The following is a 27,984-nucleotide window of genomic DNA, read 5'->3' on the forward strand; positions in this document are numbered from 1 at the left end:
AAAATGAGATGAAATTTGTTTCGTTTCGTTTTGTTTTTTAAATTGGTATGAAATATTTTGGCTATTCCGGACGAAACGGAACAGAATTGATAACCTTTTTTTTTTTGATTTACGTGGGGTGTCCGGGCCAGCTTGCGCGCACCACGACTATTCCCCACGGCCCACTGGACACCCTGCAAGCCCAGGAGCAGGTAAGGCACCGCGGGGGTGACAGACGTGCACATAAAGGGTCGAACCCGGGACGGGAGCGGGACAAGTTCCACAATTGACAACAGCAGCTAGGCCCTCAAGTACCAGAATTGATAACCTTTAAAATCACAGCAAGTTGCCTAATTTTTCATTTTTTTTGTTCGGCAAATCGATTTTTTGCCACTGTATTTCAAACTTGGTTCATGATCGATACAATGTTGGTCCATGGACATGGACCCCAATCCATAATTGCTATCATGGTAGAAATGGACTTGACAACTTCTTTCAAAAGTCTCGCCATTAATATTGATGATTTTCAACGTCGGCTCAACATGATTTTGGACACCAAATAATCCCAATAGTGATTCGATGGCGAAGATCCTAGTTGTTGCAGTTTTTGGATGTTCTTGATACAAATTCAATTCAATTTTTTATGAAATATTTAGAATTATGAAAGTAATAATTTAAAATTATTTTTTATTTAAAAATATATTAAAATAATTTTTTTTTAATTTTTAAAAAATTATTTTTTAACATTAGTATATTAAAACGATCTAAAACATAAAAATAATTAATAATTTTTAGCAAAAAGTGTTTTTTTTTCAAACATGCTTTTTAATGTCTAAAAAACCTCAATTTAGTTTTTTTTACTTCGACGTTGTTTAGGAGTGTGGTTGAATTGTATTTTTTAAATTTTAATTTTTTTTTGAAAAAGTTTTATTAAATTAATATTTTTAGTATTTTTCTATCGTTTTAATATATTCATATAAAAAATATAAAATATAAAAATTATTATTTTAATATATTTTTAAATAAAAACCACTTTACACCGTAATCTCAAACATGTTATTCACAATTTATGGCAATTATAAATGGACACAATGACCAACACTTCTGTTAATTTCGGTATCAATCAACCAAATTTGAAACACAACCTTTCATTTTCAAAAACATAAAACGAAAAAATGTCATATTCATGAAATTTTTAATTTCCAAACTAAGTAATTTTCAATTTTTTTGAAGAATTTTTTTATTTATTTATATTATAAAAAAATTAAAACTAAAAAAACAAATTGTATAGAGTTCAAATTATTGAAATCATTAATTATAACAATATGCTTGTATAATTAGGACAGTGAGAAAAACTCATAGCTTCTCGTCTCTATCTAGTCTCTAGCATAAGCAATATGTAAAAATCAAGATTTATTAAAATGAGGACAAATTCCTGGAAAAAAAAAGCTATTTAAAAATATAATTTTTTTTCCTTTGGTTTTTGTTTTACTCAAGAAAATTAGAGTAGATCCTACTATGGATATTAACATAAATTTGAAAATTTATTATGGAAATGGAAGAATAAATTAAATGAATATGCTAATATATAGTGATTTAAATTTCAAATTGCTAATATATTAATTGGGTTGGATGGACAATCTTTTGGTCAAAATGGACTCAATTGATGGAAAATAAAATACGTACAAGGCGTAAATTGAATTTCAACACAAATTTATGGCCAAGTAAAGTGGAGGTTTTTCTAAGTAATAAAAACAAATATAAAAAGGGACATCAAAATTACTGAAAAACTATAAGAGACATAACGATTATGATGAACTTTATTTCTCTTCAATTTGTTTCATAGCAGTACATCTTATTTTCATATGATTAGCCATAACTTGGCTTAACAACTCAGGTTATTTAAAAACCTAGCAAGTGAGGTTATTCTCAGTAGAAACGCCGAGTTGACTGCAATAATCTCTATAATATCTGACACGAGCCTGAACAGCACCTGGGTTTCCACCATTGCATTCTATACCATTAATGGCTCGAATAGTTGCTCCAAAACCTTGGCTTACAACAGGACGAACTCTGTTCATCCAAAACCATAAGGCTGTCTTAAATGACACAACAGCATCCCTTGCTACAATGTCAGGATTGTTCAATCCATCAAAGTTGTTGCTCCTTCCGGCTGGCCCATAGTTGTAGTTCCATGATAGTTGGAGTGGTCCGCGGCCATAGTATTTCTTGCCTGGAACACATGGGTATTCCCTGTTGTTTTCATCACAGTAGTCACCGGAAGCACCATTTATCTCTTCTATATAGCAGAAGTCTGCAAAATAAGACATTTTATCTTGTCAGTTTACACACGAGGAGCTGAAACACACTTATTAGACAGTTCACTTTGTTGACAAAATCCATATGCGGACTAATGTATTCGTGGAAAAGATAGGTAGACAGACAGAATACTGTTGGCTATCATGCTTGCTATTCGAATGCTGCGACAAATGTTATTAGGGATGGAGGAGGAACTTACGTCCAGTTTCATGAGTAACATGAGCGAAGAAAGCTGCAATCTCACGCTTAGAAGCTTCAGCTGAACCAAGTTTACCAAATTGAGGATATGAATTGACAGCACTGAGAAATGCATTTCTTGTATAGAAATTCTTCCCAGCACAGCTTGCAGCAGCTTGGTTGATTATACCATTGAAGAAAGCAGGCGTAACAATATCAGCAACAGAACCACTCCCACTAGGAGTAGTAGGCGTAGGCGATGAATTACAGGGCCCTTGTTTACATCCCTGACCACAATAGGCATTGCCAGTGCCACAGTAGCCATATTGACTGCAACAAAGGTTTGCAGCACAGCCACAATTCTGAGCCTCTACCACATTCTTGGGCAGGGCTCCTGCAAGAACTATGGCGAAGATAATGGTAACTAGAATATTGCTTCTCATTTTCGCTACTCCTGAAGGGAGTTTTGATATTGATATGCAAAGAGAGAGAGGAATTTCTTGTGCTGTGTGGAGATAAGGTCGAGGTTAAGCTATTTATAGAGGCACAAAGTGGACGAGGTCTATAATTTTACGTGTAAAATATCTAGGAGTTGATTATAATTTAGTCTATAAAGTTTAGCAAAATAAATAAAGTTTGGCCAAAATTTCTAGGATAATGACATTAATGTACTCTTTACGTGACATGATGTTGAAGAGAGCGTTTGGAAACGTGGTTGTACCCGTATTTCTAAAAAAATTATTTTTTTTGCTAAAAATTAATTTTTTGTGTGTTTTGGATCGTTTTAATACGCTAATATTAAAAATAATTTTTTTAAAATAAAAAAACATCATTTTAATGTATTTCAGTACGAAAAATACTTTAAAAAACAACCGTAACTACACTCTCAAATAGATCCGAAGTGGTCAGACATTTAAATACCATAAAATGTTGAAACTTTATTACTACACCGGACACAGTCCTATTTAGTACCATGTGTCTATTACTACATGAGACAATCTTATTTGGCTTGGTATGTACTGGTTATCACTTCCTAACTTTTCAGGTTTGCCCCCAAAAGAAGGTCCAAGTATTGGGCAAGTAGTGTGTTCCATTTGCAATATATCACATTTGTTATTCCTACTGTAAATTCATCATCTAGGTTGATGTCAACTAGTGAACTTTTACAAAAATTAACCTTCAGATCTAAAGTCAATTCATACCATCTCAAAATCCTTTAATTTAGCATTAATTATAAAAATGAAATGATTAGGAATAAACACTAAGGTATTATCCGCATATTGCAAATAACTCATATACATCCATTTCCACAATGGATTCCTTTAAATAATCCAGAAGTGGAAGCTCTATTAAATAGAACTGATAACCCCTCCATATCTATGTCAAAAAGAAAAGGCGATAGTGATTCTCGCCTTGACATAGTCATGTTCTACTCTAAACTCCATGCTTATCATAATCTTTATATTTACTGATGGAATTTTTCATCGGTATTTGTATTATTATTCCATTAGTAATTAATTTACCGACGAAATCACAGATAAAAATGCTTCATCGGTGAATCTTTTGTCTGTAATTTTTTATCCGTTGGTAATAAAAAATATTATTACCGATGGATATACTAACGAAAAAAGCGTGAAAAAAATTACCCGCTTCATTCCGTCGATATTTCCCTCAGAAAAATACCGTATGTAATTCCATCGGTGATTATTTAAAAATATTTTTAAAAAATCTATTTTACAAAACTATAAAATAATTAAATTAATATAAATCAACACTCAATAATACTCAAAACTGAGTTGCTTGGAAAAACAAAAGAAGAAAATCAACTCAAATAAATTTGCAACAAATAAAAAACACAAAAAATAAATTCAAATAAAAAAATTCATATGAAAAAAATGAAGTTGCGATTGCTAAAAATAAGTGAACTAAAAATTGATTAAAATGAAAGAAAAAAATCCTACAACAACATTCATATAACTATTAAGAACAAAACAATTTAAAAATAAAATAAAAAACAAATATAGTGAAAAAAAATCAATAAAAGAAGAAACAAATCTTACCTTAATTAGTCACAAGTGAAGCCGAGAATAGGAAAAAAAATTCGTAAAGTATATTAATTAAAAAAAAATTGAGAAGAGAAAAGAAGAAAGGAGAAAAAGATATACCTGAGCATGAAGGAGAAGAGAAAGAGTTGAGGAGAGGAGAGAAGAGAAGAGAAAGAAAGGGATGTTATTTTTTTACATATGGGGAAGAAGAAGAAGAAGAAGAAGAAGAAGAAATGTTGTCTGTTTGTTGCAAAATTAGGGATTCTAGACTTTTTATTCGAGCGTTTTACCAACAGTTTTACCGACGGATAATTAAATTTTAATATTTTTAATCATTTCGTTGGTGATTCCGTCTGTAATATTTAATTTAAATTTTCAATTTAATAAAAAATTTTCAAAAACCACCAAATATCACCGACGACTTTTCAATTCGTCGATGATTCCGTCTGTAATATTTAATTTAAATTTTCAACTTAATCAAAATTTTTCAGAAACCCACCAAATAACACCGACGACTTTTCAATCCGCTGGTGATTTTATCTGTAAAGAATATTAATTAACAGCGCAATTGGAAAGTGAACAGTTCTAGAGATCTCTGGTAAATACAAACAGAATTTTTCGTTGATAATTCCTTTTGTAATTGACATGATGAACAGTGTTAACAGTTTACCAATGATTTTATCGATGGAATTTATTCCGTCGGTAATTTTATTGGTATAAATGACACGTCATCGTATTTTTTTGACTTTGTTTTATTTTTTTCCCACTGTAATTCCTTCAGTATATACCGATAAAATATTTTCATCGGTAAAATTTATTACAATTTATCGACGAAATATTTCTATTAATATTTTTATTTGTATTTATCAATTTTCTAACAGTGATAAGAATAGCTAATTTAGATCTCGCAATGCATTGATGTATTAGAGAAGTCCACCTCCTCCAAAAACCCATACATGACATCACTTTCTCTAGGTACCCCTATACAACTGAATTAAAAGCCTTATAAAAGTCCACTTTCATAACCAAACTATGTTGCCCACTTTTCTTAACACTGTGTACAACTTCATTAGCCGTCATGAAACCATCTAAAATTTGATGAAAGTTGTTTGATTAGCACTAATACTATGCATAATGACTTTCCATTTGTTGGATAGCAGTTTAGCTATAAATTTTGTACAAGCCATGTACTAAACTTATTGGCATTACTCTGAAAATTCTGTAGATAGCTTTGATTTTGGAACGAAAGCCATATGAGAGATGTTAATTCCTGTTGGTAATTTCCTAAATTCGAGAAAATTCAAGCACCATATAAAAAATGTTAGGCCCTATCAGATGCCATGCGTTTTTATAGAAAATGAAGGTGAAGCAGTAAAGACCTGGGGCTTTTGTTCCATCACAACTCCAAATCATTTGCTTGACCTCTTCCATAGTTACCGCTTGTTCAAGTTGTTGAGTTGGTATTATGGATAGTTTATTGAACCCAAGGAACCCCATTGTAGCTCTTGTAGAGATATCATTAGTGAACAGACTTGAGAAATAGGATATTGCCGCCTCCTTGATGTCCTTGGGAAGGGATGCAGTATATCATTGTATCTGATACGAGTGATAGAGTTTTCTACTCCTTCGAATATTAGCTATAATGTGGAAGAATTTTGTATTCTTATCTCCAAGGCTTGCACCAGGTCTGTCTTGATTTTGTACTGCAGATTGATTCCACAAATTAACTTATTGATTTCCCACGGCTTAGAGCGCAAGATTTGCAGCATAGAAAGTTCTTCATGGTTAAGCTGTTTGTCCTCTTCAATATTCTCCAGTCGCTGGATGTCACGCTAAAGCTGCAACACAGTTTTAAGTCCTGATTGCCAAATTCCTTTCTATTCCATATTCTGAATTTCATAGCCATAAAGGCAAGCTTTTTAACCAAGTGAAGTCTCCCATTGTACTTAATACCACATTCCTGCCAAAGACCCTCTAGTTTGTCCATAGACATAGGCTGAGAGACCTAACAATTAAGGAAACGAAATGGCTTCCATCTCCAAGTTTGGCATTGCAGTCCTATGATCATTGGGCAGTGATCAGACAATTCTTGTGGAAACCGACTGAGTAGGAGACCTGAGAATGTTAAATGGAATTATGGAGTGGCAAAGGCTCTATCAGTTCTACTCATTGAGTTGCCATGAAATCTTGTGTATCGGTGACCAGAGAGGGGATACTCCAAAACATTGCAATTGGATATGAATCTTTTGAAATCCGTAGAACCAATGCCATTCAAATAGCCACTGTTCCTTTCACACTGATGCAATGTTTCATTGAAGTCCCCAACAATGAACAAAGGTGTTACAAGCGCAGCTTGTAAGGTACGGAGTTCCTCCCACAGTTCCCGTCTCTCATGAACTATGATTCCTGCATAGACTCCTATGATTGCACAAGTAAATTGCTTCTCAATATGCAATCCAAAAGGTGCTACCCATTGCCCACCATATTCAATTGAATGAACCATGAACTTACTTTCATCCCACGTAGCTAAAATACCTCCAGCCTAATCAACTGAATTAAGTGTAAACCATTTGACTGATAAGTTATTCTATAATGCATGAACAAAATTGTCACAGCACATTGCCCTCTTAGTTCCTAGCAGGAAACACACCTCAATGTCATTATACAGAACAGTATAACAGTATTCCTAATCGATACCCCCTTAGCAGACATACCCAATCCACAACTATTCCAGAATAAGATCTTCATTAAGAAAGAAGGTAATACATATCCAATGTCGAGCTGCAAAATGGCATTATTGGTCGTCATTCCAATCTTCCAGCTCTCTGTCCACCTGGCCTCTAATGGATGTTACCAGCACCTGCAAGTCCTCAACATTCCAAAACCCAATGCCTGCCCAGTTTTCAACGTTCCCTGCACCTCTGCCTCAACAACAGAATTTGATGCTGTTGCATACGAAGATGTTAAACAACGAGGACTCCCTTGTCTGATTCCAGAGTCCAGTGAGCCTTGGGATTCCACCTCACATTCATCTTCAATATGCTGTAGACTTCCACTTGAAGAGAGAAGCTTAGCCTTGTGCTTCATGCGTCTGAGAAACATTGGATGCGACGTCGTGGAATTGTTGCTAACACATCCTGAAATTGTAATTGCATTTCATTTGAAAGACGGGGGCCTAAATGAAGTGCTGAACAGTTGTGGTCATAATGGCCCATCTTTTTTGGGCCTTCATTTGGACTATAAAATGATGGGCTTGAGATATGTGGGCTTCGCGTTGGAAGCAGATTGGATGATAAATTCAGTAGATAAACTCAATTACTCTCAAATAGTAACATTTAATTTGAAGAAAAAAAATAATTTTTTTAGAAAGTGTGGCCCTTAAACCATATAAATTTTGTGTATGAAACTTTTTATATATATATTTTTTATTTTTATTTAAATCTCTTATAATATTTAATGACACATTAAGGATCTATGTAGTGATTACTTGGTTGCTTTTAGTTATATTTGTTGCTGTTAGTACTATTAGCTGCGGTTAAAAGATGTTTATCTAGCAATATAACTAAAAAAAAAAAAAAGAGATAAAGCTAAAACAAAAGGTGAAAATACTATGGCATAGAAATATTTTACTATTTATTGCTATAGTATAATTATCTATTTACCCTTCTCAAAAAAACCAATGGCTTTTTCGTTGGGGATAATTTTTTCTTTTGACATGACTTATTTTTAATTATTATATTGATCGATTGTCTTTTTTATTTTTTTTAAGAACAATGAAATTATTAATTTACTCTTGGTTTATTGAAACTAACTTTTAAGAGCTTTCACATCAATTCATAATTTTAAGAACAATAAAAAGACTTGCAAAATTTCTAAAGCTTGCATACTGGAGCTTTTATGTTTTTTCAGTAATTTAATCTTCCAATAAAAAATAATATTAAAATAAAAAGTTGATAATATATACAACTCATGCTCTAATGTGTGGGAGGTGCCCACAACCTCAGCACACGCAACGCGTCACAATGGTTAAAAAGCTCTTCTGCAATGTTGTTGTAATCTTTGCAGCTTATTAATTTTGGTAGGGTGGCACGTGGTGATAGTGGTATGATGAATTGTTGTCGGTAAGATTTTTTTTTTCTCTTCTCCTCTAAAAAATCGCACTAGCTATTTAGAATTTGAATGTTGTCTCTAAGTTATTGATACTTTAAATTTAATTTTTATTTTTTTGATTTCTAATTTTATTCTTTACCTTTCACCATTGCCATTTTAATTACATTCTTACTATACACGCATACGTGAATTATAATTTACGTATGTTTGTTACATTTCAGTGATCAAGCCTGGGCTGGCTAGATCAAGCCTGAGCTGGCTAGATCAAGCCCAGCCCGTATGACTAACCTAGATCCGACCATAAAAAAATTAAAAAAAATTTGTTTCTTTCTTTTTTAAAATTTAAAATTTGTAGACTTATTCACTGACATCATAGTCAGAAATATTGTACTTTGTGGATTGCGCAATATTTACCAACGCTAAAGTTGAAAATATTTATAGATGAATATTTATTGATGTCAGAGTTGAGAATATTATAGGATGACCTTAAAAATAGAACAAAGACAAACTCTTAACAATTTAAAACAAAACCAACAAAGCAGCTTGCTTCAAGTAAGACGCTTAAGGGTGATAGTATCTTCTATTTCGCGTAATCAGTCCCGTATCATAGAATCTCTATTGATCAGTTAGGGTTGGTAGTGACTGTAATACTAGGTTGTGATTCCTTAAACTAGACCTTTCTTCCAAGGAACAAGATGTTAAATATCTTTTCTTTTCTTAGATTATTTTTAATCGGTCGCTGTGATGTCCGGGTGTGATATATGAGGCTGACATTGAAGTTTTCTTAGAGATGAGATTGCATAAAATTAAAAGTTTAAAGTCAATCATGAGTATAATTGAGACTAATCAGAAATCAAATGACTAAAGTGAACATTACCAAAACGGTGCCGTTTTGGTTATTGTTCATCTTCTTCTTTAATTTTCTCTGAAATGATAGCTTAGAAAAACTACTTTATAGGTACATTTAATGCCTTTAACCTTCACCAAATTTGACAAAACTTGCACGTAAATGATCACCTGACATCCCTTTACACCCTGACATGGTCCGTTCAGGCTAATTGACACCATAAAGGCCGCGGTGCCAACCTAAAGAAACCAGCTCAAGCAGCCTTTAACTGTCAAATTTGACAGTTCATAGTACCTACTTTGAGTCAACGGTTGGGATCCTTCACATCCGAATCAAGGGCTGAAAATTTCCTCCAGTGAAGAAAATATTACCTTCTTCCATACCCTATAAATAGGGGGGATTTCATGTTCTTTTCTTTGACTTGATGAGCAAATAGATAGTAAAAACCAGTCTGAGACGACAAATTGGAGAAGAATTACTAATAAAAAACCAGAAAGAAACCTAAAAAGAGAGCTGATTAGTAAAGTTACTAGGCTTGTGTGACTTGGGATCAAATCCCTCTAGTACCGAGACTCCGACAAATAATGGATTATGCAATCGATACTATTGGTTTCGTAAATTTTCTTTGGTATGTTAGAAAATAAAAGAGAGGTTGTTGTTTGTTTTTTTATGTTTTAAAATTATTTTTTTTAAAATTATTTTTTTTTATTTTTTTATTTTAAATTAATATTTTTTTGATGTTTTCGATTCATTTTGATATGTTAATATCGAAAATGATTTTTTAAAATAAAAAGTATTTTAAAAAAGAATCATTACCACACTTCTAAATACACTCGAAACTTTATTTGCTGAAAACATGCCTACTAAATCAGATGCTTCTATCATCCCATTCCATGAGTGGAACACAACCTTATATTGCAAATATCCATTTATATTACAGTTCATTGAATAATGTGTTTTAAACTTTAGGCATGGATTTTCCTATGTAATAATTAAAATTTCATGAAGTATGGGTTCAGCGAATTTTGCCATCTTAACTTTGGTTTATTTTTATCAACAGCGTAAATGAGTGGAGATTTTCAATCCTACCTGGAGTCAAACGTTGAGAATTTCTTCCACTCAATGCGCCACAAGGTTAGGGACTTGGCTTAGTGTTGTAGCTAGGCTTCTCATTGACTTGATTGTTCGGTTCTTATAGATCATCAAGGAAGGCTGCTAAAAAAAACTTTGAACAGACTAGGAGCTGCTCAAAATCTCTAGAAGCATAGATGTTAGAGATCAAATGGTACTGAGCACAGAGGCAGAGCCAAGTTCTCAATTTATTTTAATTTCTTTTCCATACACTAATACGATATCTTTTAAATCCTTTACCACACTATGTACATCTAGGGCTTGAGAGTTGGGTAAGGTAATAATAAGGAGTTTAATTTCCCATACCAATATGTCGTTATTGCTAATATTAATCTACAAGAATAATAATCATAATCGGATATAAATTTGTTGTAACTAGAGTATGTGAAAAACCTAGTAGATATATTTATGGATGGAATAAAAAGTCCAAACTCGAGGAAAAGTTTAGTCACTCCAAACAATATATTTGATAAAAATAAACATAATATTTTATTCAACTATTAAATCATGTTTAAATTTCATTAAAAGATTCTACAGACCTATTCTATAGTGGAATATTGTTTCGTTGTAATCTGTTGAGGTTAGAAAGACTTTCAAATTAGATTTAAAAAATGCTATTTTTTTTTAGTTTTAGTTTTAGTTTTTATTTATTTCAAATTTTAGCTTTTAATTTTTCTATCTTTGTAGGATTATTTTTTCCATTTTGATTGAGGTTAAAGATAGACCTATTTAAGTTATTGCAAATATTTTTATGAGGTAGATTTTGGTGGAAGAATATTATTCTGAAAATAACAATGTAGCTAGGGTTCTTGTTTGGCCCTTTTGGTGAATTCTATCTTCCCATGTTTTTTTATTCCCAGTCTAATTAGTTTAAATTGTGCTAGTTGGTATCATATCCTATTCTTCCTATTTTTTTTTTTGCTGAAGAACTATGGCCAGAGATCACAACGCAAAACATGGTTATGGCAGAGGGGAATTAATTATGGTTGAAAAGGTTCTGCCCAGGAACAAAACTTTCATAACTTAGTGATTAAAGATTTGTAAAGGGAAGGTTCAAAATTGACCATTACTTAATAAATAAGGATTTAAAAGATCTTGAAGATAATGAGACGAGTGGTTCCAGCTCCACATTCAATTTTGAGAGCCCATGTTACAGGCGAGAGTGAAGACGGCAACCGCATGATTATATATAAAAAAAATGTGTTTGGGAATTCTTTTAAATTTTGATTTTGATTTTTGTTTAAAATAAATTTTTTTATATTTTCATATCATTTTTTTTTGTTTAAAACCTCTTAACAAACTGGAAGTTCAAGATTTCTAGAGGCATAGATGTTGGCAATCCAATGGCACTGACCACTACAGTCTATGGAAGAGCCAAATATTACAGAGCCATCATTTAGCCGCCCTCAATTTTTTTCATTTCTCCTTTCTTCACACTCACAGTACTAATACCAATTCTCTTAAATTCTTTGGCACACTATCAGCCGAAACAAATCTAGGCCCTAGAGAGGGCAAGGAGTTTAATTTCCCATACCATTTGTGGCGCCATTACCTGCAGGGCCATTGCTGGCACATGCGTATTACTTTTCAAACAACTAGGAAAGGATAATCAATCACTACCATTTCAAGGAAACGTTGTAGTTAGGCAAGAAAATAGAAATCTTGTCCTCATAAAGACAGAGACTCAATTGGTAGCTTACCATATCAGTTCGGCCTTTGGAGGGAAAAGTCTGTCCAATCCTATCTCCTAACGAAAGAAAAGGTAATATCCTAGCTTACCACATTTTTGTCTTCTTTTTTACTAGAACTATCAAAAAAAACTTATAAAACACATAAACAAACGGTAATTTATATATAACCAAAGATATGCAGCAAGTTGGAATAGATCCAGCTCATTCCACCACATGTGCCAACACATGTCGTGTCAACTCATTTCACCTTACTACAACTCAGCTCTTGATGGTCATTATTTTTTTCACTTGCAGCTGAACAATAAGTAAAATAGGAGCCATCGTTTCTTCCACATCTAGCTAGCTAGATAAGAAGTGGGTGGGGTGTGCCTTTAGCTCTCCATTAATCAACACTACCAAGATATTTGACCATATTTGCTTTGGTCCATAGTGCTGTCGGTCAAGTGAGCAAAGCACATGTCCTAGCAACGCCTAATTTTTCATTTTCCATTTTTTTGTGTGGCAAATCGATTTATTTCAAACTTGGTCCATCAACATCAAGATCGATACAATGTTGGTACATGGATATGGACCCCAATCCATAATTGCTTTCATGTAAGAAATGGACTTGACAACTTCTTTGAAAAGTCTCTCCATTAATATTGATGATGCTCAACGCTGTTGCAGTTTCTGGATGTTCTTAGAGCAGTTCAATTCAATCCCTTAATGTCTAAAAAAACTCAAATTAGTTTCTTTATGACTTCGGCACTGTTTAGAGTGCAGTTGGAGAATATTTTTTAAAATTTTTAATTTTTTTAAAAGTTTTAAATTAATATTTTTAATGTTTTTTAATTGTTTTGATATATTAATATCAAAAATAAAAAATATTATTTGAAAATTTATTATGGAAATGCAAGAATAAATGAATATGCACACATATAGTGATTTCAATTTCAAATTGCTAATATATTGGGTTGGATGGACAATATTTTGGTCAAAATGGATTCAATTGATGGGAAATAAAATACGTACAAGGCGTAAATTGAATTTCAACACAAATTTATGGCCACTTAAAGTGGAGGTTTTTCCAAGTAATAAAAACAAATATAAAAAGGAACATCAAAATTACTGAAAAACTATAAGAGACATAACGATTATCATAAACTTTATTTGTCTTCAATTTATTTCATAGCAGTACATCTTATTTTCATTTGATTAATTAGCCATAACTTGGCATAACAACTCAGGTTATTTAAAAACCTAGCAAGTGAGGTTATTCTCAGGAGCAACGCCGAGTTGACTGCAATAATCTCTATAATATCTAACACGAGCCTGAACAGTACCTGGGTTTCCACCATTGCATTCCATACTATTAATGGCTCGAATAGTTGCTCCAAAACCTTGGCTTACAACAGGACGAACAATGTTCATCCAAAACCATAAGGCTGTCTTAAATGACACAACAGCATCGCTTGCTACAATGTCAGGATTGTTCAATCCATCAAAGTTGTTGCTCCTTCCGGCTGGCCCATAGTTGTAGTTCCATGATAGTTGGAGTGGTCCGCGGCCATAGTATTTCTTGCCTGGAACACATGGGTATTCCCTGTTGTTTTTATCACAGTAGTCTTGACCGGAAGCACCATTTATCTCTTCTTTATAGCAGAAGTCTGCAAAATAAGACATTTTCTCTTGTCAGTTTACACACGAGGAGCTGAAACACGCTTATTAGACAGTTCACTTTGTTGGCAAAATCCATATGCGGACAAATGTATTTGTGGAAAAGATAGATAGACAGACAGACTACTGTTGGCTATCATGCTTGCTATTCAAATGCTGCGAGAAATGTTGTTAGGGATGGAAGAAGAACTTACGTCCAGTCTCATGAGTAACATGAGCGAAGAAAGCTGCAATCTCACGCTTAGAAGCTTCAACTGAACCAAGTTTACCAAATTGAGGATATGAATTGACAGCACTGAGAAATGCATCTCTTGTATAGAAATTCTTCCCAGCACAGCCTGCAGGAGCTTGGCTGATTATACCATTGAAGAAACCAGGCGTAACAATATCAGCAACAGAACCACTCCCACTGGGAGTAGTAGGCGTAGGCGATGAAGAACAGGGCCCTTGCTTACATCCCTGACCACAATAGTCATTGCCAGTGCCACAGTAGCCATATTGACTGCAACAAAGGTTTGCAGCACAGCCACAATTTTGAGCCTCTACCACATTCTTGGGCAGGGCTCCTGCAAGAGCTATGGCTAAGATAATGGTAAGTAGAATATTGCTTCTCATTTTCGCTACTCCTGAAGGGAGTTTTGATATTGATATGCAAAGAGAGAAAGGAATTTCTTGTGGTGTGTGGAGATAAGGTCGAGGTTAAGCTATTTATAGAGGCACAAAGTGGACGAGTTCTATAATTTTACGTGTAAAATATCTAGGAGTTGATTATATTTTAGTCTATAAAATTTAGCAAAATAAATAAAGTTCGGCAAAAATTTCTAGGATCATGACATTAAAGTCTTCACGTGACATGTTGTTGAAGTGGTCTGACAGTTACATACCATAGAAGGTAGAAACTTTATTATTACATCAGACACAACCCTATTTAGTCCTATGTGTCTATTTCTACATCAGACAATCTTATTTGGCTTTGTAATTACTGATTATCACCTCATAACTTTTTTCCAACCCAACATTTTCCTCTCATTAATTAAGAGCTTAATTTGCGTTTGATGAATGACCTAACTAAAGAAACTTAAAAACCGGTAGCCAATGGGATCGAAAGCAAGTACGGCAACTCAATCGAGTTATTTATTGAGAAAACTAGCATATCATTCAGGCTATAATAAACTGGAAGCTAGTTATAGATAAAAACATAAAAGGAAGTTACAAAGAAGATGCTACTAACAAACTCCTATAAACAAGAACTCATCACTTATTAGACCCTCTTAAAATGCCTTTGAGACCTTTAATCAAAGTGCAAGTCGACGATGGAGTATGAGTTGAAACAATGTATTCCAATCAAGCTTCTTATCTTTGAAGATCAGCTTGTTTCTTACGGTGCAAATTAAATACCCCCACAAAATTCCATATGATAGCATCGTGAAGGCATTTCGCTAGAACTTACCTTTCCATGAAATTAGTCTTGTGCGGATGCTATTTATCACAAGCTTCCAAGTGGAGAGTCTTTTCAGGTTTGCTCCCAAAAAGAAGGCCTAAGTATTGGGCAACTAGTGTGTCCCATTTGCAATATATCACATTTGTTATTTCTACTGTAAATTCATCATCTAGGTTGATGTCAACTAGTGAACTTCTATGAAAATTAACCTCTAGATATAAAGTAAATTCAAACCACTTCAAAATCTTTTTAGCATTAGTTATCAAAGTGAAATGATTAGGAATAAACACTAAAGTATCATATGCATATTACAAATAACTCATATACATCCCATTTCCCCAATGGATTTTTAAATTATCCAGAAGTTGAAGCTTTTTTAAATAGAACTGAGAACCCCTTCATATCTATGTCAAAAAGAAAAGGCGATAGTGATTCTCGCCTTGACATGGTCACGTTCTACTCTAAACTCCGTGCTTGGTGAACCTTTAATACACTACCATAATCTTTATATTTATTGATGAAATTTTTTATCGGTATTTGTATTATCATTCCATTGGTAATTAATTTATTGACGGAAATGCTCCGTCTGTAAATCTTTTGTTTGTAATTTTTTGTCCGTCGGTAAGTCTGTTGGTAATAAAAAATATTATTACTGATGGATTTACTAACGGAAAAAGAGCGAAAAAAATTATCTGCTTCATTTCATTGGTATTTTCCTCGAAAAAATATCATATATAATTCCGTCGGTGATTATTTAAAAATATTTTAAAAAAATCTATTTTACAAAACTATAAAATAATTAAATTAATATAAATCAACACTCTATAATACTCAAAACTGAGTTGCTTGGAAAAACAAAACAAGAAAATCAAATCAAATAAATTTGCAACAAATAAATAACACAAAAAAATAAATTCAACTAAAACAATTCATATGAAAAAAATGAAGTTGCTATTGCTAAAAATAAAACAACTAAAAATTGATCTCATATGAAAAAAAAATCCTACAATAACATTCATACAATTATTAAGAACAAAAAAATTTAAAAATAAAATAAAAAAACAAATATAGTGAAAAAAAACTTGACAAATTAAAGAAGAGAAAAGAAAAATCTTACTGTAGTCGCAACTGAAGCCGAGAAGAGAAAAAAAATTGTTAAGTATATTAATAAAAAAAGAACTGAGAAGAGAAAAGAAGAAAGGAGAAGAAGACATATCTGAGCATGGAAAAGAAGAGAAGGAGTTGAGGAGATAAGAAAAGAGAAGAAAAATAAAAGAATATTGATTTTTTTATATATGGAGAAGAAGAATTTGATGCTGTTGCATACGAAGATGTTAAACAACGAAGACTCCCTTGTCTGATTCCAGAGTCCAGTGAGCCTTGGGATTCCACCTCACATTCATCTTCAATATGCTGTAGACTTCCACTTGAAGAGAGAAGCTTAGCCTTGTGCTTCATGCGTCTGAAAAACATTGGATGCGACGTCGTGGAATTGTTGCTGACACATCCTGAAATTGTAATTGCATTTCATTTGAAAGACGGGGGCCTAAATGAAGTGCTGAACAGTTGTCGTCATAATGGCCCATCGTTTTTGGGCCTTCATTTGGACTATAAAACGATGGGCTTGAGATATGTGGGCTTCGTGTTGGAAGCAGATTGGATGATAAATTCAGTAGATAAACTCAAATACTCTCAAATAGTAATATTTAATTTGAAGAAAAAAAAATAATTTTTTTAGAAAGTGTATGAAACTTTTGTGTATGATCGTACAAAACATGTTTTTGCCTGTTTACGTTCTCTCTTGTCTCATAGAAATAAGATTTTATTTTAGAAATCTGGGAGAACGTACAAAATAAGAGAGAACGTAAAAAAGACTATATAAATTTTGTGTATGAAACTTTATATATATATATATATATATATATATATATATATATATATATTATTTAAATCTCTTATAATATTTAATGACACATTAAGGATCTATGTAGTGATTACTTGGTTGCTTTTAGTTATATTTGTTGCTGTGAGTACTATTAGCTGCGGTTAAAAGATGTTTATCTAGCAATATAACAAAAAAAAAAAGATAAAGCTAAAACAAAAGGTGAAAATACTATGGCATAGAAATATTTTACTATTTATTGCTATAGTATAATTATTTATTTACCCTTCTCAAAAAAACCAATGGCTTTTACATTGGGGATTTTTTTTCTTTTCAGATGACTTATTATTAATTATTATATTGATCGATTGTCTTTTTTATTTTTTTTAAGAACAATGGAATTATTAATTTACTCTTCAAAGCAAAATTATTGAAACTAAGTTTTAAGGACTTTCACATCAATTCACTATTTTAAGAACAATAAAAAGACTTGCAAAATTTCTAAAGCCTGCATATAGGAGCTTTTATGTTTTTTCACTATGTTTTTTCTTTTTTTTGTTATTATCATATTGGTTGATGGTAATTTAATCTTTTAATAAAAATAAAATAATATTAAAATAGAAAAGTTGATGATATATACAACTCAAGCTCCAACGTGTGGGAGGCGCCCATAAATTTTGTCAGCATGCACAACGCATCACAGTGGTTAAAAAGCTCTTTTGTTATGTTATTGAAATCTTTGCAGCTTATTATTTTTGGTGGGGTTGCACGTGGTGATCTTGGTATGATGAATTGTTGTCGGTGAGACTTTCTTTTTTTTTCCTCTTTTCTCTCTCTTATCCTCTCGAAAATCGTACTAGACATTTAGAATTTCAATGTTGTCCTCTTAGTTATTGATACTTCAAATTTGATTCTTATTCTTTTGATTTCTAATTTTTATTCTTAGCCCTTCACCATTGCCATTTTAATTACATTCTTACTATACATGCATATGCGAATTATAATTTACGTATGCTTGTTGCATTTTAGTGACCAAGCCTGGGCTAGCTGGATCAAGCCCAGCCCGTACGACAAACCTAGATCCGACCAGAAAAAAATAAAAAAATTGTTTCTTTCTTTTTTTAGATTTAAAATTTGCGGACTTATTCACTGACATCATTGTCAGGAATACCGCACTTTGTGGATTGCGCAATATTTACCAATGCTAGAGTTGTAAATATTTATAGGTGAATATTTATTGACGTCAGAGTTGAGAATATTATAGGATGACCTTAAAAATGGAACAAAGACAAACTCTTAGCAATTTAAGACAAAACCAGCAATGCAGCTTGCTTCAAGTAAGACGCTTAAGGGGTGGTAATATCTTCCATTTCGCGTAACTAGTCCCGTACCATAGAATCTCTGTTGATTAGTTAGGGTTGGTAGTGATTGTAATACTAGGTGGTGACTCCTTAAACTAGACCTTTCCCTCAAAGAACAAGATGTTAGATATCTTTTTTTTCTTAGATTATTTTTAATTGGTTGTCGCGATGTCCGGGTGTGATATCTGAGGCTGACATTAAAGTTTTCTTAGGGATGAGATTGCATAAAATTAAAAGTTTGAAGTCAATCAAGGGTGTAATTGAGACAAATCAGAAATCAAATGAATAAAGTGAACGTTACCAAAACGATGCCGTTTTGGTTATTTTTCATCATCTTCTTCAATTTTCTCTGAAATGATAGCTCAGGAAAACTACTTTATAAGTGCATTTAATGCCTCTAACCTTTATCAAATTTGACAAAACTTGCATGCAAATGATCACCTGACATCCCTTTACACCTCGGTATGGTCCGTTTAGACTGATTGACACCACAGAAGCCGCGATGCCAACCTAAAAAGGCCAGCTCAAGCAGCCTTTAACTGTCAAATTTCACAGTTCATGGTGCCTACTTTGAGCCAACGGTTGGGATCCTTCCCATTCGAATCAAGGGCTGAAAATTTTTCTCAGTGAAGAAAATATTACCCTCCTCCAAACCCTATAAATAGGGGAGATTTCATGGCCTGAGCATGAGAAAAATCAGGTCAAAAAATCAGCTCGTCCCCCTGTTTTTACTGCCACTATGAACTGTCTCTTCATTCTCTCTTCACCGTGGCCTTTGGCCACCCCTACTCCCTCCACCGTCTTGTTCATCACCATCTCCACCACAAGCAGCCACCCAACCACCTCACGTGGTGGTTGCACCATCTCTCCCTCTCTCTCCCTACAGTTTCCTCCCTCTACTTCTTCTTCTTCCTGCCTCCAGCTCTGCAACGAGCCACCAGCCGTTCCATCGTCCTCAACCAGACCAGTAACGACATCCATGACCCTTTAGCGAGGTGAGCCCCCTTTCCTCCTCTTCTTCTTCCCTCTCTGTTCATGCATAAACAATGGGCGTGTCCTACTATTCATGCAATGGATTTTGGGCTAAGCCTAATGGCTGGAACGGGTCCGACCCAAACTAAAAAAAATTGTGTTGGGCCGAGATTAGCCCAATATTTCTTGGACAAAGTTCGGCTCAGCCAATATTTATTTAATATCTATTTTTTTATAATATAATATATATTATAAAAAAAGAAAAAAAATCAAAAATCCTTTTAAAAAGATTGTGTTTTCTCAAATATTTTCTATCAATTTTGTATAATATCAGGTTGTATATTTATATTGTAAGATACAAATCTGGTATTAAAATACCTGGTTTTCTCTAAAATATTTCTAAAAACCATTTTTAAAAATAAAAAATTCATAACTTTTAAATTAATTTCCCTTTTCAAAAAAACAAAAAAGAAAAAAATATTTTGTTTTCATGCATACGGCCAAATCCTAAAAAGTTTTCCAAGCATATTTAAAAAGAAAAAACAAAAACAAAAACAAAAACAATTACATCTTTTTCATGTTTTAAAAAGCAAAAAGAATGGATATCGTACCTAATTTATGATTGTCCATTAGGATTTGACTAAATTGTCAAAAACCCTTTACAAATCATTTTTCTAGGGTGTAGATGTAGACTTTAACATTTATGAGGTGTAAAACTATACAGTAGAGTACACCCTCAGATATTAAAGACACAAAGTGTAAAATAAATACATTGCTAAAATTTGATATTTAGAATGGTTATAATTAAACCGATGAGGTAGAGACTCTCTCACGAAGAGAGATCTATTTTGAACCTTACTAACGAATAGAAACTCGACTTAGAAAAACAACCAAGCAACAATGCAACTTACCTTAGGTAGGGTGCACTAGGGTGATGCGTCATCCCCTCGTACAACCAGTCCCTTACCGGGACTCTCGCAAACCATAGGTTTCTATTAACCATAATACTAGGTAGCGACTCCTGATCCTTAATTATAATCTTATGATTAAACCCAAACATATTTCCTTTCCCAACAACAATACCTCCTCAAGAGGCATGAAAAGCTCGTCATCACCCCTGATGTCGTGCCCCCGTGTGACAAAGATAATATACTTTGGGATTTTAGCTGCTGATTAATTGCCTTTTCCAACTCCTCTATTATTTTGGAGTGATCAAATGGATATGAAAGATAGCAAAGTGACCTTTTTCCTTGCATAGATTCTTTCATTAATGCTATTTTTCATGCGAGGATTGCAGGATGAAACAAATCAAAATTCTATTTTACTACAAACCAAGTACAAAATCTTGGTGATTTTGAATCTTTATATATAGCATCGTAAGAAACAGCTAGTTTGGTTTTATCATATTCATGACAATACATAAAAGTGATGGGTTTATTATTTTTTATTATCCTAGCAAGGTTCTGGTAGGGGTCAAAGCCTGTTATACAAGTGGTTCTGTAATTTGCACTACTCATAATGTTTAATAGAAAGACTATATATATGTATATATATAGTTTCAGTGCTAATATTACATCCTAGTTGAAGAAGTTGATTGGTATAAGTCTAATTTTTCAGTTAAGATTGAAAGAACAGAACCCGAAAAATGAAAGAGCTGGACTGTCGAAAAAAATATTTCACATGAATTTCATCTTGGAAAGGAAAGATGAAGCTTGCTTACAAGACCTATTAGTGTGAAATTATATTATTTGTATCTAAATAGTCAATAATGATGCTAATTTCTTTAATGTATTCATATGAAACTCTATATATTTTCTTTTTTACTTACTGGCCACAACTGGTTTTTGGATCTTTCTTTTATCCCATTAATTAGTTGTTTTTTCTCATGATTTACTGATCCTTGCAACTATTTTGTGTGCAAATATTTGTTGGGATTGAAGCTTTACAGCTTTGAAAACTAAACTATTGGAGCACAGTTTGTGCTTCGGACACTTTAATGACAATATAGCCTATATAAACTGGATCTTTGTTTTGGTAGGACCCAGTGTTTCGGGTTCTTTTATGCCTACCTCAATTCAATTTAAAGGATTTTGAATTTCAAAGTTAAATATTAAATTTAATGCCACCCTCAATTCAATTTAAAGGATTTTGAATTTCAAAGTTAAATATTAAATTTAATGCCACCCTCAATTCAATTTAATGTTAAACTAAATAAATTTTACACTTTTCTTACAACTCCGAACTTATAGTTATAGACTTGTAATGATGTATTAAAATTTTTATGATCTTTTAATATGCAAAAATAATAATAATAATAATTAAAACTTGTAGAGTAATCAAATAATCTAAATGTAAAAGATAACTTAACAACTCATGATTAAAAAACATATATTCATTGGATGATCATTCAATTTATTACAAATTAACATGCACTAAATTTTTTTTAGCATTTAAGGGTAGTTTTAATGTTTTTTTTATAGAAAAAATAAAAATATAATAAAAATTAAAAAAATTATTTAGGATATTTCAAGGGTAGTTCAAATGTTTTTTTTATACAAAATATAAAAAATATAAAAATTAATTAGTATTTCTGTTGAGAATACTTCAAAGGTAGTTTAAATGTTTTTTTTATAACAAATAGAAAATATTTATATAAAACTATTTAAGATACTTCAAGAGTAGTTTTAATATTTTTTATAGAAAAAATAAAAAAAAAATTATAAAAAAGTAATTAGCATTTCTGTTTAGGATACTTCAAGGGTAGTTTAAATAATTATTTTTTAAAAAATAGAAAACATTTATACAAAAAAATATATAGGATACTTCAAGGGTAGTTCAAATGTTTTTTTTAATAAAAATTAAAAAAAAATAAAAAAAACTAATTAGCATTTTTGTTTAGGATACTTCAAGGGTAGTTTAAATGTTTTTTTTATAAAAAATTGAAAAATTTTTAAAAAATCATTCAGAACACTTCAAGGGTAATTTTAATGTTTTTTTATAGAAAAAATAAAAAACAATTAAAAAAATTAACTATAATTTTTGTTTATGATACTTCAAGAGTAGTTTAATTTTTTTTTATATAAAAATAATAGAAAAAATTTATAAAAAATTTATTTAGATCAATATTTTAAGGATAGTTAAAATATTTTATATACTTTTCATATTTTTTTAATATTAAAAAAAAAAAACATTATTGACATGCTGCATTATGCTGGCCAACATGCTAATATATATATATATGCAATACATGTGGTATATATGTAAAATAATATCAACCCTTTTGTTTTCAAGTCGTATCTCAAATATAGGAAAAACTGAGGAAGCCAAAGCTATTCATAATTGGAGGAGAGTTCACCCATATTTCTCACTCATGGTGGATTTTTTGTCTAATACTTAAAATTCTCAAATCATTTCAAGGCTTTTGGATATCTTAACATTAGTTTTTTTTTTAATCAACATGAAGTTTTAACTTTGTATTGTGCTGTTACAGCACACGATAGATGGTAATCATATGGGAGATGAGCTTAATAGGATCCTCAAAAGCTTTACGAAAGTGGAAATTTTCAATGCCAGGAGACAAGCATAGTCTGGAAATTAATTTTCTTTTCTTCACACTCACAGTGATACAATTTCTTTTAAATTCTTTAGCACACTATTATCTGAAACAAATATAGGCCCGAGGGAGGGCATGGAGTATGATTTCCCGTACCAATTGTTTGTGGCATTGCTGGCAGATGCGTATTACTTTTCAAACAACTAGGAAAGGATAATCAACCACTACCATTTCAAGCAAAAGTTGAAAGAAGTTAGGCAAGAAAATAGAAATCCTGTCCACATAAAGACACAGATTCAATTGGTAGTTTACCATGCTAGTTCTGACTTTGGAGGAAAAAGCCTGTCCAACCCTATCTCCTAACGAAAGAAAACGTAATATCCTATTACTTTAAACAGTCTGGAGTAGCTTCTACGAAGTTACTGGCACCCAATGGCATAGAATGGGCATGGCCGTCGTTGACGAGCTAATTACCCAAAATCTACGTCGCCTTCCTATATATTTTTAAGATAGAGAAGACAACCTTTCACCATAAATGAAAGGTTAGAAAAAAATAAAATTGAACCCGTCTTCTAGTGCTCCTTTCTTTTCTAGTTTTTGTAGCTAACTGTTAGGATAAAAATGGATGTCCAGAATCGACGCATGTGGTTGAATAATTTGCCTACAATATCTGTTTTATTAATTAGAGATGCCATTCATATTACAAGGAGGAGGAGATACACTCTCTCAACTCTAACTTAATTTCTAACATCTCAATCTAATAGTTTAATATTAAAAAATAATATAAATTATATTTTAAAACATCATCTAATAGTTTAAATTATTAAATTAAGATGTTTTTTTAACATAATATTAGAGCCTTAATGATCAAGCGGTCATGGGTTCAAATCTTATCATTCCTATTTATTTGTTAAAAATTAAGCACAAAGTAATATAAATATGTACAAGCTAAAGAACTTTCACTTTTAAAGGTGTGTTAGAAAATAATATAAATCATATCTTGGAACCTAATCTAATAACTTAAATTATTGGGTTGAATTGGTTATTTAACACGCAACACTTTCTCTTTCTCTTGGTGATTAGCTCATTAGAAATGTAGTAGTAGTTATTTTTTAAAGTATTTTTTTGCTTGGAAATGCATCAAAATAATAATTTTTTATTTTTTAAAATTTATTTTTCATATCGGCAGATAAAAATGATCTTAAAACACTAAAAAAAAATTAATTTGAAATAAAAAAAATTAAAATTTTCAAATAAAACTTATAGAACACATAAACAAATGGGATTTTATAACCAAAGATATGCATCAAGTTGGAATAGATCCACAGCTCATTCCAACACATGCCAATACATGTCATGTCAACTCATTCCACCTTACTACAACTCAGCTCTTGCAGCTGAAAGTAAAATAGGCCCCAACGTTTCTTCCACATCTAGCTAGCTGGATAAGAAATGGGTGGGGAGTGCCTTTAGCTCTCCATTAATCAACACTACCAAGATATTTGACCACACTGTGGCCATATCGTATATATTGGAAAAGATCATATTTACTTTGGTCAATATATAGTGCTGTCGGTCAAGTGAGCCAAGCACATGGCCTAGCAACGCCAAACAATATGATAATTGGGAAGCAAAAGGAAATCACAGCATGTTGCCTAATTTTTCATTTTTTTGTCTGGCAAATCGATTTTTTGCCACTGTATTTCAAACTTGTTTCATTAACATCAAGATCAATGCGATGTTGTGTATGGACATGGACCCCAATCCACAATTGCTATCATGTAAGAAATGGACTTGACAACTTCTTTGAAAAGTCTCGCCATTAATATTGATGATGTTCAACGTCGGCTCAACATGATTTTGAACCAACAAATAATCTCAATAGTGATTTGATGGCGAAGATCCTAGGTGTTGCAGTTTCTGGATGTTCTTAGAACAGTTCAATTCAATCCCTTAATATCTAAAAAAACACAATTTAGTTTCTTTCGGCCCTATTTAGAGTGTGGTTGGATTATATTTTTTAAAATTTTTAATTTTTTTAAGTTTTAAATTAATATTTTTAGTTTTTTTTAATCATGATATAAAAAATAAAAAATATTATCTTGATATAATTTTAAATAAAAAAACACTTTCCACCGTAATATCAAACATTTACAATTCATGGCAATTATAGATGAGTACAATGACTAACACATCTGTTAATTTTGGTATCAATCAACCAAATTTAAAATGTTAATTTTGGTATCAATCAACCAAATTTGAAAAATGAAAAGTAAGCTTATCATGCATTATAAACATAACAGTCAAGGCAACACAACCTTTCATTTTCAAAAACATAAAACGAAAAAATGTCATATTCATGAAATTTTTAATTTCCAAACTAAGTGATTTTCAAGTTTTTTTGAAGAATAATTTTTTTTATTTATATTATAAAAAATTTAAAACTAAAACAACAACTTGTATAGAGTTTGGCACTGTTTAGAGTGCGGTTGGACCACATTTTTTTTAAAATTTAAATTAATACTTTTTAGTTTTTTTTATCATTTTGATATACTAATATCAAGAATAAAAAATATAAAAAATATTATTTTGATATATTTTTAAATAAAAAATACTTTAAATCACAATCTTAAACATACTGTTTACAATTCATGGCAATTATTGATGGTCATGGTGACCAACACTTGTGTTAATTTCGGTATCAATCAACCAAATTTAAAAGATGAAAAGGAATTATATATAAACATAACAGGCAATACAACCTTTCATTTAAAAAAAAAATAAAACGAAAACATGTCATATTCATGAAATTTTTAATTTCCAAACTAAGTGATTTTCAAATTTTTTGAAGAATTTTTTTTTATTTATATTTTAAAAAAATTTAAAACTAAAACAACAATTTCTATAGAGTTCAAATTATTGAGATCATTATAACAATATGCTTGTATAATTGGGAGGAAAAAAAGTCATAGCTTCTCGTCTCTATCTAGTCTCTAGCATAAGCAATATGTAAAAATCAAGATTTATTAAAATGAGGACAAATTCCTTGGAAAAAAAAGTTATTTAAAAATACTTTTTTTTTTCCTTTGGTTCTTGTTTTACTCAAGAAATAATTAATTAGAGTAGATCCTACTACGGATATTAACATAAATTTGAAAATTTATTATGGAAACGGAAGAATAAATGAATATGCACACATATAGTGATTTCAATTTCAAATTGCTAATATATTGGGTTCGATGGATCCAATCTTTTGGTCAAAATGGATTCAATTGATGGAAAATAAAATACAAGGCGTAAATTGAATTTAAGCACAAATTTATGGCCACGTAAAGTGGAGGTTTTTCCAAGTAATAAAAATAAATATAAAAAGGGACATCAAAATTACTGAAAAACTATAAGAGACATAACGATAATTATAAACTTTATTTCTCTTCAATTTGTTTCATAGCAGTACATCTTATTTTCATTTGATTAGCCATAACTTGGCATAACAACTCAGGTTATTTAAAAACCTAGCAAGCGAGGTTATTCTCAGTAGAAACGCCGAGTTGACTGCAATAATCTCTATAATATCTAACACGAGCCTGAACAGCACCTGAGTTTCCACCATTGCATTCATTACCATTAATGGCTCGAATAGTTGCTCCAAAACCTTGGCCTACAACAGGACGAACACTTTTCATCCAAAACCATAAGGCTGTCTTAAATGACACAACAGCATCCCTTGCTACAATGTCAGGATTGTTCAATCCATCAAAGTTGTTGCTGCTTCCGGCTGGCCCATAGTTGTAGTTCCATGATAGTTGGATTGGTCCGCGGCCATGGTATTTCTTACCTGGAACACATGGGTATTGCCTGTTGTTTTCATCACAGTAGTCACGGGAAGCACCATTTATCTCTTCTGTATAGCAGAAGTCTGCAAAATAAGACATTTTCTCTTGTCAGTTTACACACTAGGAGCTGAAACACGCTTATTAGACAGTTCACTTTGTTGACAAAATCCATATGCGGACAAATGTATTTGTGGAAAAGATAGATAGACAGACAGAATACTGTTGGCTATCATGCTTGCTATTCAAATGCTGCGAGAAATGTTATTAGGGATAGAAGAGGAACTTACGTCCAGTCTCATGAGTAACATGAGCGAAGAAAGCTGCAATCTCACGCTTAGAAGCTTCAGCTGAACCAAGTTTACCAAATTGAGGATATGAATTGACAGCACTGAGAAATGCATTTCTTGTATAGAAATTCTTCCCAGCACAGCCTGCACCAGCTTGGCTGATTATACCATTGAAGAAACCAGGCGTAACAATATCAGCAACAGAACCACTCCCACTAGGGGTAGTAGGCGTAGGCGATGAATAACAGGGCCCTTGTTTACATCCCTGACCACAATAGGCATTGCTAGTGCCACAGTAGCCATATTGACTGCAACAAAGGTTTGCAGCACAGCCACAATTCTGAGCCTCTACCACATTCTTGGGCAGGGCTCCTGCAAGAACTATGGCTAAGATAATGGTAAGGAGAATATTGCTTCTCATTTTCGCTACTCCTGAAGGGAGTTTTGATAGTGATATGCAAAGAGAGAAAGGAATTTCTTGTGATGTGTGGAGATAAGGTCGAGGTTAAGCTATTTATAGAGGAACAAAGTGGACGAGGTCTATAATTTTACGTGTAAAATATCTAGGAGTTGATTATAATTTAGTCTATAAAGTTTAGCAAAATAAATAAAGTTTAGCAAAAATATCTAGGATAATGACATTAATGTCCTTACGTGACATGTTGTTGAAGTGGTCAGACAGTTATATACCATAAAA

At 32.2% G+C, this 27,984-nt stretch overlaps 3 protein-coding genes across 3 annotated transcripts; all 3 read right to left on the reverse strand.

Annotated features, from left to right (window-relative positions):
• Positions 1–1,776: 1,776 nt before the first annotated feature.
• On the reverse strand, positions 1,777–2,994 carry LOC18108499 (endochitinase EP3). The gene is made up of 2 exons (XM_006371437.3): positions 2,498–2,994; positions 1,777–2,293 (listed from the first exon to the last, which is right to left on the reverse strand). Exons 1-2 carry the CDS (start codon positions 2,916–2,918, stop codon positions 1,890–1,892), a joined length of 825 nt encoding a protein of 274 aa, XP_006371499.3. The 5' UTR covers positions 2,919–2,994; the 3' UTR covers positions 1,777–1,889.
• Positions 1,777–27,786, reverse strand: LOC7498090 (basic endochitinase CHB4). Its single transcript, XM_002326006.4, has 3 exons — positions 27,288–27,786; positions 26,692–27,083; positions 1,777–1,901 (listed from the first exon to the last, which is right to left on the reverse strand). Exons 1-3 carry the CDS (start codon positions 27,706–27,708, stop codon positions 1,890–1,892), a joined length of 825 nt encoding a protein of 274 aa, XP_002326042.2. The 5' UTR covers positions 27,709–27,786; the 3' UTR covers positions 1,777–1,889.
• Positions 13,433–14,570, reverse strand: LOC7497095 (endochitinase PR4). The gene is made up of 2 exons (XM_002326005.4): positions 14,150–14,570; positions 13,433–13,945 (listed from the first exon to the last, which is right to left on the reverse strand). The coding sequence occupies exons 1-2, from the start codon at positions 14,568–14,570 to the stop codon at positions 13,539–13,541; spliced, it is 828 nt and encodes a 275-aa protein (XP_002326041.2). The 3' UTR covers positions 13,433–13,538.
• Positions 27,787–27,984: the final 198 nt, after the last annotated feature.

The sequence above is a fragment of the Populus trichocarpa genome, chromosome 19 (assembly GCF_000002775.5).
Source record: "Populus trichocarpa isolate Nisqually-1 chromosome 19, P.trichocarpa_v4.1, whole genome shotgun sequence".
Lineage (NCBI taxonomy): Eukaryota > Viridiplantae > Streptophyta > Magnoliopsida > Malpighiales > Salicaceae > Populus > Populus trichocarpa.